The sequence below is a fragment of the Camelus ferus genome, chromosome 11, assembly GCF_009834535.1.
Source record: "Camelus ferus isolate YT-003-E chromosome 11, BCGSAC_Cfer_1.0, whole genome shotgun sequence".
In the NCBI taxonomy this organism is placed as follows: domain Eukaryota; kingdom Metazoa; phylum Chordata; class Mammalia; order Artiodactyla; family Camelidae; genus Camelus; species Camelus ferus.
In genome coordinates this window covers 8488148-8501511 of record NC_045706.1, presented here as the reverse complement: position 1 = coordinate 8501511, position 13364 = coordinate 8488148, and the positions used below count along the sequence as shown (strand labels likewise).

The window sequence follows — 13364 nt, the reverse complement described above, 5'->3', positions numbered from 1 at the left end:
CCAGTTAACTTTTCGGGGGAACAGCAAGAAAGCTCCAGCAGTCAGTGTAGAAAGTGCCCAAATCCAGCCCAGGTGCCATGATTCTCAGACCGATCAAGGCGCCCCCCCCAGCGTTCCTGCCTGGCGGCCAGCTCCAACCCCAACGTCCCAGCAGGCTCATTAGTTTTCCACACAGAGCCACCCCTCCCCACACCCTCCTCCCTACCCCCATCCACTCAACTAGTGGTCACCCGCTCACACATTCATCATTTACGCTTGAAACCTATTGTCTGGGGCAGCTGTGACAGGACCCAAATTCACAAGCTGTCGAGGGCTGAGAGCAGTACATTTCCAACCACTTCCCTAAGGATGGGCCTTGAGGAGGGAGCCCCAGACAACAGCAGTGTGGCCTGAGAAGGCCATCCTGCTGGAAAGGAAGGCTCAGGGAGGTGGAGGCTCTAGATCGCTCCCTCTGCCATTGTTGCCCCAAGGCAACGTGGGTGACACTTGGACGAAACGGGAGGGGAGGGCACCTTGATTCTCCCCCGGATGTTGCACTCCCGGGGCCAGCTGCCCGCAGGACAGTCGGGGGGTAGGGATGCCTGGGAGCGGCTTCAGGGGGGCCCTGGAGTGGGAAGTACGTGTATCTCAGCGAAGATCACCCCAGATGCTTGCAGCGACATCTTTGAGGCCCACCTGAGCACATGGCACTGGCGTCCTCCAAGGCCCCACATTGGGTGTGTTCCAGGAGATGTGGGGGCAGCTCCACAGGTAGGTCTCACGGCCTGAGCAGCCCAGGACCTGAGCCTCTGCAGCAGGAGACCGCCAGAGACAGCTTCCCAGCCCCACCAAGGTGCCACCTTGGACCGTTCACCCCTCCAAGGGACCCGCTCCGTCGGCCCCGAGGCTGTCCCGAAGACTACCTTTCCACTGAGCACGTAACTCATGTCACTGTCAATCCTACAGCCTACCCTGCATCTGGAACAAGCATGGACCTACTGAGTGTCATCTGAGCACAGGGAGATGGCTGGGAGGAAGGCGACAATTGCCAGCAGGCTGCTAAGAGTCCCTCCAGGACTTCTCAGCTGAAGAACAGAGACAAATACACGCTTTCCCCTAGTAGAACGTACAACCGTCGCTGGCGACTGTCCCGTGAAGGAAGCAAGCGCACAGTCTCATTCGCCATCCTCATACCTGGTGGCTTGGCCAAAGCTAATACTAATGCTGAGCAAAGGTCTACGGAGATTTCAGGGAAAACAGAAATGTAGAAAAAGCCTTGAGAGTGTGTCAGAATGGAAGGGGAAACCATACCCCCGGAGGGGGACACCCAGCTCCTTTGAGGCTCACCTGAGCAGATGACACCAGCATCCTCCTGGTGCCCACAGTTGTGGCTGTTCCAGCCCCTGTGGGGGCAGCTCCACAGGGAGGTCTCATACCCGGAGCAGCCCACGTCATCCAGGACAATCGGCCCTGAACCCTGACCGAACCGGGCACTTCCTGGGGCTGACGTGGCCCAACCACAGCCCAGCTGCCTGCAGACCACGTTGGCATCGTTCACGTCCCAGCTGTCGTCACACACGGTGCCCCAGGAGCCTCGATACAGGACCTCCACTCGGCCCTGACACCTGGCACCTCCGTTCACCAGCCTCAGAGCCAAGCCCGATTCGGTCTCTAGAGGGCAACACAGGACCCCAAGTCATGTCTCTCTTTTGGGCACAGGTCGAAGGCAGGTTGCAGACTCAAGAGACTTCCTGATGGCAACTCTGCACCCCACTCCCTAAAGGGAGTCACCTCTCTATAAGCCCAGGAGCTCATCGTCGTCACAGGGGGAGGAGCAGAGACACCCTGTTTTGCCCATGTCACGGGGTGCTCACATGCAGGGATGCGGCCCACAAGTCCAAAAAGAGGTGAGCAGGAAGGGATCCCCAACCCACCCAGGACACACCCAGGCTGCAGCACCACAGCTACCGGGGGAAGGACAAGACCGTCCCCCTGCTTGGCAGCTTGGTGGCTCCTGGATGCTCCTGCCCGGGTTCTGGCTGAGCCCGTGGAGATGCTGGGACCCGGCCAGACAGGAGCAGGTCGGGCACATTCCCCCCCTGTCCCGGACAGCCGTCCATTGCCTGAGAGACCTGCAGAGGACCCGGCAGCACTGAGAGGCAAACAGGACGTACGCTGACCACCACCTCCGCCCGGAGGATGTCTGCTGAGCATCTGGACCAGGACTCCGCTGGTCACCTAGAGGACCGGCCCACAGAGGCCAGACTGCCGCTTCCCTGTGCATGCGCGGAGCCAGCCTCCCGCTCAGCTGGTTCACCTGGGACTAAGGGCCCCGTCTGAGGTCCACCAGCTCCCTCCACCTCTCTGAGTCTGGATGTTCCTTTCCTCATCAGAAAACTTTGCTACCTCCCTTGCATGAACCTCGGGCCCCCCGGCACATCTGAGGGGCTGCCCAGAGGCCGGAGCCAATGCGGGTTCCTGGAACCCAGAACACTAAGGTCACTCACGACCCGCCCTCCCCTGGGCGCTCTCTCTGTCACTTCTGGGTGCACATGTGGCCCCGTGGAGTCTGCGGTGTGGCCCGGATGGGGGACGCAGGGACTCGGGCCTGCTGTCACGTTCCACCGACAGACGGTCGGTGGTTACCGTGTTCCCTCTCCACAAAGCTCTCCCCTGCCAGGACTGCAATGGGGCCAAAGGTAGGAGGACACCTTCCGGCTTCTCTGAACCTGCAGCCAGCCTTCTGTGGGAGAGCATCCAGCAGAGGATGACAGCTTAGGTGGATGAATGGGGAGTAGCCGTGTTGGAAATCCCAAGTCCAGTTACGAAACCCCAGCCAGGAGACTCAGGGATGGAGGGGAAAATAGTGTGTCCCCACCGGGTTCTGCAAAGTGCTGTGTTTCCCCTACTGTGGGGGGAACGGGGGTGGGGGTGGGGCAGGGAGTAGAGGGACATCCCGAGGAAGGTCATCGGAGACTCACCTGGCCAGGCAGTGGTCTGGGGCTGAGCACCTGTGGGGAAGAGAAGGACAGTCACACACCCAGCACACAGGGGACCCACTGGAATCCACACAGATGACACTCCGCATATGCACATGGAGCTGATGCTCCTCGTGGGTCCTCAGCGTGGGCGGTGTCAGGGCCCGCTGCGGGTGTTGCAGTCCTCTGGGGGCTCCTCCTTCGGTCTCACGTCCTGTGCCTGCCTCCCTGGGCCTGGGGGCTTACCTTCCAGAATAGGAGAGCCCCTGCCATGCCTGGGACAGGCCGCCAAAGCCACCAGTTAACTTTTCGGGGGAACAGCAAGAAAGCTCCAGCAGTCAGTGTAGAAAGTGCCCAAATCCAGCCCAGGTGCAGTGATTCTGAGACCCATCAAGGCGCCTCCCCTCCCCCAGAGTTTCTGCCTGGGGGCCAGTTCCAACCCCAATGTCCCAGCAGGCTCATTAGTTTTCCACACAGAGCCACCCCCTCCCCACACCCTCCTCCCTACCCCCATCCACTCAACTAGTGTTCACCCCGCTCACACGTTCATCATTTCCGCTTCAAAATCTCTTGTCTGAGGCAGCTATGACAGGACCCCAATTCATAAGCTCTCAAGGGCTAGAGCAGTGCATTTCTAAGCGTTTCCCTAAGGATGGGCCTTGAAGAGGGAGTCCCAGGGAACATCAGTGTGGCCTGAGGAGGCCATCCTGCTGGCAAGCAAGGCTCACTTCCTCCACCCACAGGGAATTGGAGGCTCTAGATGTTTCCTTCTGCCATTGTTGCCCCAAGGCAACGTGGGTGACACTTGGACGAAACGGGAGGGGAGGGCACCTTGATTCTCCCCCGGATGTTACACTCCCGGGGCCAGCTGCCCGCAGGACAGTCGGGGGGTAGGGATGCCTGGGAGCGGCTTCAGGGGGGCCCTGGAGTGGGAAGTACGTGTATCTCAGCGAAGATCACCCCAGATGCTTGCAGCGACATCTTTGAGGCCCACCTGAGCACATGGCACTGGCGTCCTCCAAGGCCCCACATTGGGTGTGTTCCAGGAGATGTGGGGGCAGCTCCACAGGTAGGTCTCACGGCCTGAGCAGCCCAGGACCTGAGCCTCTGCAGCAGGAGACCGCCAGAGACAGCTTCCCAGCCCCACCAAGGTGCCACCTTGGACCGTTCACCCCTCCAAGGGACCCGCTCCGTCGGCCCCGAGGCTGTCCCGAAGACTACCTTTCCACTGAGCACGTAACTCATGTCACTTTCAATCCTACAGCCTACCCTGCATCTGGAACAAGCATGGACCTACTGAGTGTCATCTGAGCACAGGGAGATGGCTGGGAGGAAGGCGACAATTGCCAGCAGGCTGCTAAGAGTCCCTCCAGAGACAAATAGACACTTTCTCCTAGTAGGAGGTAGAACTGTGGATTGTAACTATCCCATGCAGGAAGCAAGCTGACAGTGAACCCCCAAAACATAAGAAAGAGGACGTTAGAAATGTATAGTTTGACAGAACATCTTGGAACTTTTGGATCCAGCTGTACCTGGACAGAACTACCACTCAATGTCTAGATAGGTAAGCCTTTGCGCCCCCTGTAGCTTAAGGCAGTATCAATTCGGGGCCTATCACTTGCAAACCAAAATGTCTTGACTAATATGCACCATAGCTGGTAGGTAAAAGCCATCCATATTTCTGGTAAGTGAAGGCAACCCTCCACATTGGTTGAGGCTGTGAGCTCAGAGGCCCAACCCAAGGTTCAGGCATTGCACCCAGGCCTGTTGACTGGAACACTGAACACTGATACTTTGGCAGGATTCCAGTGATGCTTACCATGGGTAGGAGTTGTTGTGTCCCACCAATCTGGAGGGAAAACAGCAGAATCAGAAAGGAGATCTACAGAATCAAGGTTGGCCTAATGACCTATAACTGGGGTCTGAGACAGTGGGGACTGAGGAGCTCCACTGTCTGGGGGAGAAAGGGCCCTTTCCTGAGAGTTTGCAGTGAGCCCAAACCATGCCCTCGAATGTCCACAACAAGGGCCATGAGCTGGTACAATCCCCCAAGAGCAACGTCTGGGCTCTCCTGACTGAGCGCTGTCCAGTAAAAGCATGGCCTCGACTCTGCAGGACGTGATGAAGATCTGTTCTCTCCTCACAGAGAACTCTTGGTCCAGATAAGGCTTGCAAGTCCAAATGGCCCCAGGACAGACCCCCACTGTCACCCTACTCTCAGTGGGGAACACTGTGTCGCTGTAAAGCCCTTATCTCGCTGAGCCAGCTCAGAGGACCCATGTGACAGGGGCTCATCTGGAACCATCCACAGGATCTAGAGCGACCTAGGAAGGTACTGACAGGTGGAGATCCTCCACACACCCCTCTCAGGACTACTGGTTGGGGCTGTTGAGGTGACTGGGGAGAGAGAAGACACCCCGAAGACTGGAGGCAGCAGGACTCACCTGGCGTGAGCGTGGACTGCGGCCGGGCAGCTGTGAGGAGAGAAGGCAGATCAGACACTTGCACACAAGTGGCCCAAGGGGAGCAAAGGGGGTGATGCTGAGCAGGTGAGCTGCTCAGTCCCTCGTGTCCCCGGTCACAGAGGATGGGGCCCTGCCAGCCACACCCCTGTAGAAATGCTCCTTGTGACAGGTCCCTGCAGACCAGCGTCCGTTATTTCCATGTCAGGGTGATAAGCTCTACGTCTAGATGACCAAGTTACCCCAAGACCCATCATCAGTCTCCCGGCTGTTACCAGTCCGCTGAGGTACAAGACTGAGGAGTCCTGCTCCAGGCCCAGATCGCATGTGTGATCTGTCAGAACCGACCACAGGTGATGACAAGCCTGGGCCACGCAGGGGTCACTGCCCTGCCCACAGCAGACCTGGTGCCCACGTGCATTTCCGTGCTCTGGAAGGGGCTGCCGTCCAGACTCAGGAACCAAATCCTGGGCCATCTGCAGTCCTAGCCCATGACCTCCATTCCGAGACCCCTACAGAACTTCCCTCCTTTGCCCCTGGCTGGCACTGTCACAGGGGAGAATCACGGCTTAGGCGTCACTTTCGGTTTGGATCTTTGCTCTCATTCAGCAACCTCATACCTGGTGGCTTCGCCAAAGCTGATACTAATTCTAAGCCAAAGGCTGAGGGGCTTTCAGGGAAAACAGAAATGTAGACAAAGCCTTGAGAAGGTGTCAGAAAGGAAGGGGAAACCACACCCCAGGAGGGGGACGCCCAACTTCTTTGAAGCCCACCTGAGCAGATGACACCAGCATCCTCATAGTGTCTACAGTTGTGGCTGTTCCAGCCCCTGTGGGGGCAGCTCCACAGGGAGGTCTCATACCCGGAGCAGCCCAGGTCATCCAGGACAATCGGCCCTGAGCCCTGGCCAAATTGGGCACTTCCTGGGGCCGACGTGGCCCAACCACAGCCCAGCTGTCTGCATACTACATTGGCGTCGTTAATGTCCCAGCTGTCGTCACACACGGTGCCCCAGGAGCCTTGATACAGGACCTCCACCCGGCCCTGACACCTGTCACCTCTGTTCACCAGCCTCAGGGCCAAACCAGAATCAGATCCTGGAAAGAGAGAGGAAAATTCACTCCCTTTTGTGTCTCCTGGAGGAAGTGGTCCTGAAGTCTGAGTGAGATTTACAATTCTCTCAGGGAAATACTTCTGGGTTCTGGTTAATGTTCTTCAGCAAAAAGATTTGATCCAAGCCTGTTCATCCGCTTTTATACCCAGGAAGCTATTTACAGAAACTTTGAGTGTGGGCAGACCTACACATGATCTCTAACAGTCCCTGCCTGTACCAGTCATGGAGGGTGGGGATCTGCCAGCCGCACCGCTGCAGAGATCCTCCTTCTGACAGGTCCCAGTGACCAGCATCTGTTATTTCTATGTTAGGGTGATAAGCTCCAAGTCTAGTTGACCACGTTATCCCCAAACCTAGCATCAGTCTCCGGGCTTTTATTGGTCCACTGAGGCAGCAAGACTGAGGAGTACAGCTCCAACCCAGATCCCTTGTGTGATCTGTCAGAACCGACCACAGGTGATGACAAGGCTGTGACTGGCAGCCCACATAGGGGCCACTGCCCTGCACACAGCAAACCTGGTGCCCGCGTGCATATCTATGCTCTGGAGGAGCCTTCATTCCAGCCTCAGGAACCAAATCCTGGGCCATCTGTAGTCCTAGCCCATGACCTCCATTCTGAGATCCCCTGTAGAACTTTCCTCATTTGCCTCTGGCTGGCATTGTCACAGTGGAGAATCAAGGCTTAATTGGCACTGGGCACTGAACGTGGGCCATAGGACCCTCATAGACCCAGGACACCAAGCTCCACCTTGGAGGTCCTTGGAGATGCCTCTGTAGGTTGACTCCTTCCCAATCTCAGAGTCAAGGTCCATGGAAGAGACACCCGGTCAGGCCTTGTTCAGAGGCTGCCAGCCTTGAGAGCTGTGCACCCCCATCCTTACACCTTCTGCACAACTTCGGGATCAGAGATGATACTGTGGCGTGATGTAGGGTGATGAGCCCACAGCAATCACAGGAGACAAACATGTCCTTCTGCTGCCCGGGCATCCCCTGCCCAGCACCCCTTATCCCCCTCCTTCCTCTGACCCCTGTCCCCGCTCCTTAGCCGATTTTTCTCCTCTCTTGGGACCTTCCCTACCACTGCTCTCCCAAGCACTGTCTTTGCCCTCTTCTCTTCCCCACCTGCAGGACCTCGTGTGCTCCGAGAGCTTCCCGGAAAGAGGACCCCCGAGTCCACCTCTCCGGTCCTGATCAGCCCTTCCCACCCCAGCCCCAGGCTCTAGACACACACTTTCAATGGCCTCCTGGATCCCACCCCCTCATCCCACAGGGAACCCAGTCTCTTCCCTCCATTTGGATCCACAGTGTCACCATGCTCCGTCCCTGTGTAGGAAATCTGGGTGTAACATTTGAGTCTTCCTTCTCCTCACCTCTTACACCCAGCTTGTCACCGAGGCTGTCGTTCCGTTTTAGTCCCTGGCCATCTTGCTAGGTTAGCTCTTCCCGCTCTTGAACCTGGCCTGCCCCAAAGGCCTGCCCGCTGACTCCCTGCCCTGCCCTTCCTTTCTCTAACCCGTCCGCAGTCACTGACTCAACCAGCATTCATGAAGTGCCTACTCTGTGCCAGTTTCTGGACTGAGAAGATTCATCTGTCACCCCCAGACCATCCCAAGTTGTATCTTTACAAAGTACAGACATGGTCAAGTCACCTTCCAGTTCAAAATGCCTCAGCGTGCTCTCCACTCCCCCAGGGTCAAGTCCAAGATGCCATCTGACCAAGAATGGGCCTCAGCCTATCTTTTGAGCCTCCTGGGAGGGGCTTAGAGAGCCCGATTGCCACCACCAGGAAGACCCGAGACTGAGGGGTCAGTGGGCACCATGTTCCTGCCTGACGTGGTCCTGCTGAATCACCTACACTGATTACACAGGAAAACGGGCAGGTTTTGAGGGATCCAGCCCGGCATCCTGGCGTCGATAAGAATTTCTTGAGGCTCAGGTGTGTGCAGTGAGAGCGCTAGACTTGCTTCTAAGGTGTCTGTATCCCCACACCTCAAAAGCACCCCCTCCCCGTGACAGCTCTTCTCCTCCCTCCCACACAACCGAGGGCACTGATTTTTAAAGCTGGATCGTGGCAGATGATTGTGAACATTTTCTGACCTGGGGACCCAGGGTTTTTATATGCGTCATCTAATGAATCCCCAAAACAACCCCGTGGGGAAACTGCGGCTCAGATCAAGCAACTAGTAAGTGATGGGGCAGGATCTGCCCTCAGACAGTTGCTCTAAACCACTTCACTATTCTGCCGCTCGGTGTACATGTTGTTAACACTTGTGTTATTTGGTGCAAATCACGGTCCTCACTTTCGCACAGGCAGGTGCACTTGTGCACACACAGGACTGCAGTAAATGAGGAATGAGTGAGCAGAAGGAGCTATCATTTAAAGCCTTGACTGAGCAGGGGTATTTATTCGTTATTTCCCCAAGACCTGTTAAAAGTTCTAGAAAAGAAGAGAAATGAGATTATATCCAGAAAGGCTCAGTTAGGTGCTGCTGTCCCCAGCTTCCCCTGCCGCCCTGCGGCCTGGGACCCCTGCTGGACACCCAGTGAGGGGAGCCTGGGGACAGACATCCTAGGACAGTGGTGTGGCCAGACAGAGACTTTGCCTGGCAACTCGGGCCTGTCTTATGGTCAATAAGGAACCTTGTGAGGAAGGGGCTGAGGGTCCAAGTGGGCCCCATCGGAGGAGGCCCTTCCTGTCCTACATCTAAAACCCAGCAGGACTCTCTGCAGCAGCCCCTCCTGAGTCCTTGGGGGTGGCCTTGGGCCCCAGAGTTTAGGTAGAGTTACCAGAGCTGGCAGTCTGTGTCTCCCAAACAGCGAGTCCTGTGGTGTCTTCTATTGTTGGTATCACTGAAAATACAAAGAAAATGACATAAATGAGGGCTTTTCTGAAAACAAACATTAAATCCGCCCCCCCCTCCACCAGCTAATTCGAGCAGGGGAGGGGGATGCATTACTCTTTGCTTTGAAGCAGTAGCTGGAACGATCACTCACTAATTGATTCACTCAGGGAATCAGTCTCTGACCGCACATGAGGCCCTGAGCTAAAGTTCGGGGAGAAAGGAGGGATCCGTCATGGAGGGTAAGGCTCAGGCATCTGGAGCTCAGAGCCACCTGGCAGCCAGACTTGCCAACCAGTAGTTCTTGGTCTTGGCCAACGAGGAACACAGTGGAGGGGAACGGGAATCTCAGAGGAAGCGATTCATGGGCTTGGGAGAAGGGCAGGAGGAATCCAGAGAGGAGAGGATATTTCAGCAGGACCCAGGAGAAGGCGTGGACACATGTCAAGAAAAAATGGGGTGAAGTCAAGTTGCTGGATGAAACATGGGAGGCCCAGATAAATTTGAATTTCAGATGAACAACGAATACTTCTTATATCAGTATGTCCCCAATACCACATGAGATATATCTACACTCAAGAAAAAAATTTTATCTGAAATTGGAATTTGATTGGGTGTATTGTATTTTTATTTGCGGTATCTGGCTGCTCTAGAGGAAAGGCATCCCATGGGTGGCAGTAGACAACAAGTTCTCCTCACTGAACTGCGTGTAACCCCCAGCCAGAGCAACGGGGCTCTCCATCCTTTCTGTAGACCTACTGAGCGCTAGGCTGGTGGGCTAATTCCCAGTACACGTGGCAACGCTCACGCCAGCCACGGTGTATTAGAGTCCGTTGTGAGTCCTGACCCTGCTTCTGCCAGTTGTACTTGGCATTAAATTAAAATAAATATTAAGTAAATTGATCAAATATAGATATAAAAAGAAGGATGTCTTTCAATAACAGTAACGCTGAAAGCTTTGGAGATAAAATCGAGTTGCTAAAAAGAAATCAAGTGGGTAAGACAGCAAGAAGTAGAAGGATCTGTAAGACAGCAGAGCTTCTGCCCCCATCCTGCTCTGCAAACGTCTCTCATTTCATGCTCTACTTCAGAGGAACTAAATTAGAAATTATAGATACGCCAAGTGGGCGTAGTTTATGCAAGAAAGACACTGCAGAACTGCAGACGCTCCCTGCGGAGAGAGACTCACAGCAAGAAATCGGCGAATCAAAGTGCATTTATATGTTTTAAGTTTAAAAAATGAAACATTTAAAATGTGTGTGTATCATATTTTATGATTTCCCCATTTTGAGCAACATTTTTGAAGAACCAATCCACTTCCCGTCCCAGTCACGTTAGAAAGAGCGCTTTTAGAGCAATGGCTCTTCAAATGGTTCCAAGAATCAGTAACGCCAGCCAGCACCTGGGAATTCAAAAAAAAATTCAAATTCTTAGGCTTCCCCCAAACTTCAGAATCAGGAACCCTGGAGGGGGCGCCCGACAATATGTGTTTTTAACAAGCACTCGTGATGATTCTGATACACACTGAAGTTTAAGAACCACTACCCTGCAGCACGTGTAAATGGAAGGTAAGAGTGTTTCAAAAGAGTGGTAAGGAATAATTCATTCAACAATCACTTACTGAGTGCCTACTGGATGCTAGACTCCAGCAGGCAGGGGGAAGACTGAGATTACATGATGCCACCTCTGGAAATCGGCTCGAGTGGGTGAGACATACAGGGAAGACATTAGAGGACAGGAGACTAAGGACTCTGACTGAGGGACGTTCAGGAGTCCAGCAGAGGGTCGCACGAGATTGTCTAGAATGGTACCAGGACATAGAAGCAGATATAAGCCAGGCACAGGGGAAGATGTGGCTTAAACAGGCTCCAAGGAAGTAAAAACACTATGAATAAACTGCCCTTTCAAAATAAACTCACAGGAATAAAACTACAAGCTCCGTGTGAAACTTCTTGACTGTTTCCTGGCAGATGAAGAGATGAATCAGGTTTCTGGATGGAAGGACTGAATACAGGAATATCAATCATTCTAAACTCACTCATAGCTTTGTTATAACTTCTAACAAAACGTTTTCCTTGAATTGATTGGTTCTTTGAAAAATGATTCTAAAGTTTATCCGGGAAAATAAATAGGCTAAAAATAACTAAGTTCTTGAAAAAGAACAAAAAAAATACTGAAGGGGCAGAGGTAGGGACAGTAGGAGTGGGGCTGGGGGACAGCATCTTGCCCATCTATGAAGCTGGGAGATAGGTGACCTGGGTTTAAATTCTAGCTCTGCTGAGTATTTGGTCTCTAAATTTGAGCAAGTCATTTATTCTCACTCAGTCTTAGTTTCCTCACCTGTAAAACTGTCGTTTCACTAATCTACTTCAGTAGGTTATTGTGAAGACAAAATCAGAAAAACTATATCAAGTGCTTAATATAGTGTTTGGTATGTAGTCAGAATTCAGAAAATTATTATTAGCTCCAAAAATGTCTAAAATAAAGCTATAAAAAGAAAACAGAGTGAAAAATTTTAATAAGATAATTTAAAAATTATTTTAGATATTTACTTCACATCAGAAAGCAAAATAATTTTAAGAACTGAAGGAAAAAACTTTTTTTTTAAACACAAAAAGAAGAAATTAATTAAATGTTTATCTGGATTCTGTGAAATTTCTAGATTTTTAAATCAATAGGAAACCACAAAGGAAAATAGCAATAAATTTAATTATGTAAAAATATAAGATATTTGTGTGAAAAAAAATCCAAATCCAAATTGGGAAAATACTTGACATCATTGTAAATGGACAAAGTCATAACATCTAAATTATAGAGAGAATTTATATAAGTCAACAAAGATGATGCTAACTTTCAAAAACAGTGGACAAAGGAGATAAACAAAGTCAAGGGAAAGGAATGTAAATGGCTTTAAAAAGTTCACCCTCACTCTAAGCAAAGAAATGCAAATCAAAATAACTCTGTACCATTTTTCACCCAATAATTCAGCCACTGTTTTTGAACAATAACATTCGGAGCTGGTGAAGGTGTATAAAATTGCCGCTTGTTTACTGATTAGAGAAAGAACTGGTACATTGATAGAAAAGAATTTAGCAGTGTTTTAAAAGCCTTAAAATGATCAACTCTTTGACTCAGTAATTCCAGTTCTGAGAATCTAGCCAAAGGAAATAATAATTTCCATGATGCGGACAAAGATGCATGGACAAACGTGATCTTCACAATAACCTCCACTGTAATTACAGAAAGAACCTGAAGGGGGTGGAGGAAAGAGGGAGAGGTTGGTAAAAGGGTACAAACTTTCAGCTCTACCATGAATAGGGTCTCAGGAGCGAATGTAACCCATGGGGGCTATAGTTGGTGACACTGTATTGTACAATTGGAACTTGCTAAGAGAGAACTTTAATGTTGTCACCAAAATTAAAGAAATGAATGAGATGATGGATGTGCTGATTAAGTAGGTGGAGGAGAATCTTTTCACAATACACATATCAAATCACTACAAGGAACATTCTAAATATCCTATAAATTTATTGGTCAGTCATACCTCAATGAAGCAAAAATTTGGTTTTTTTTAAAGAGAACCTGAAAAAACTTTAATCTCCAAAAATCATGAATGCATGTTAAAATGTTCAGAATATAAAGATAAATTAGAGAAAACATGTATATTAAATGATATCCCTTACATACATACATAATTTGAAAGGAAATACATATTGTGACAAAGTCACTCAGGTGACAGGATTATAGGTGTTTTTACTGTTTCTCTGTGTTTTTCTCTAGTCCCTACATTTTCTGCACCAATTATGCATTAAAAGCTGTGGTTTGAGATTGAAGGTGGGAGATGAGGTTCTATAGGAGGCAGATCCTTTTAGGTTGTGAAGAAATTGAGGTTGCAGGCTAAAGGAAAAGAACAAGGAAGAAAAAGATAAAGAAGGTAAAGAAACAGTGAAGCTCAGGATAGAGAAAGCAAAGAGGGAGGAGGAGGAGAGAA

The 13364-nt window shown here is 51.5% G+C and overlaps 1 protein-coding gene across 1 annotated transcript in view; it reads right to left on the bottom strand.

Moving 5' to 3' along the window:
* DMBT1 (deleted in malignant brain tumors 1) overlaps positions 1–13364 on the bottom strand; it is a 68791-nt gene that overhangs the window by 51339 nt on the left and 4088 nt on the right. The window contains exons 3-8 of the mRNA XM_032492055.1: positions 9321–9383; positions 6193–6516; positions 5402–5431; positions 4777–4806; positions 2961–2990; positions 1327–1650 (exon numbers count right to left, since the gene is read on the bottom strand). Of these exons, the coding sequence (XP_032347946.1) occupies positions 1327–1650; positions 2961–2990; positions 4777–4806; positions 5402–5431; positions 6193–6516; positions 9321–9383 (801 nt within the window). The remainder of the gene's footprint in view (positions 1–1326; positions 1651–2960; positions 2991–4776; positions 4807–5401; positions 5432–6192; positions 6517–9320; positions 9384–13364) is intronic.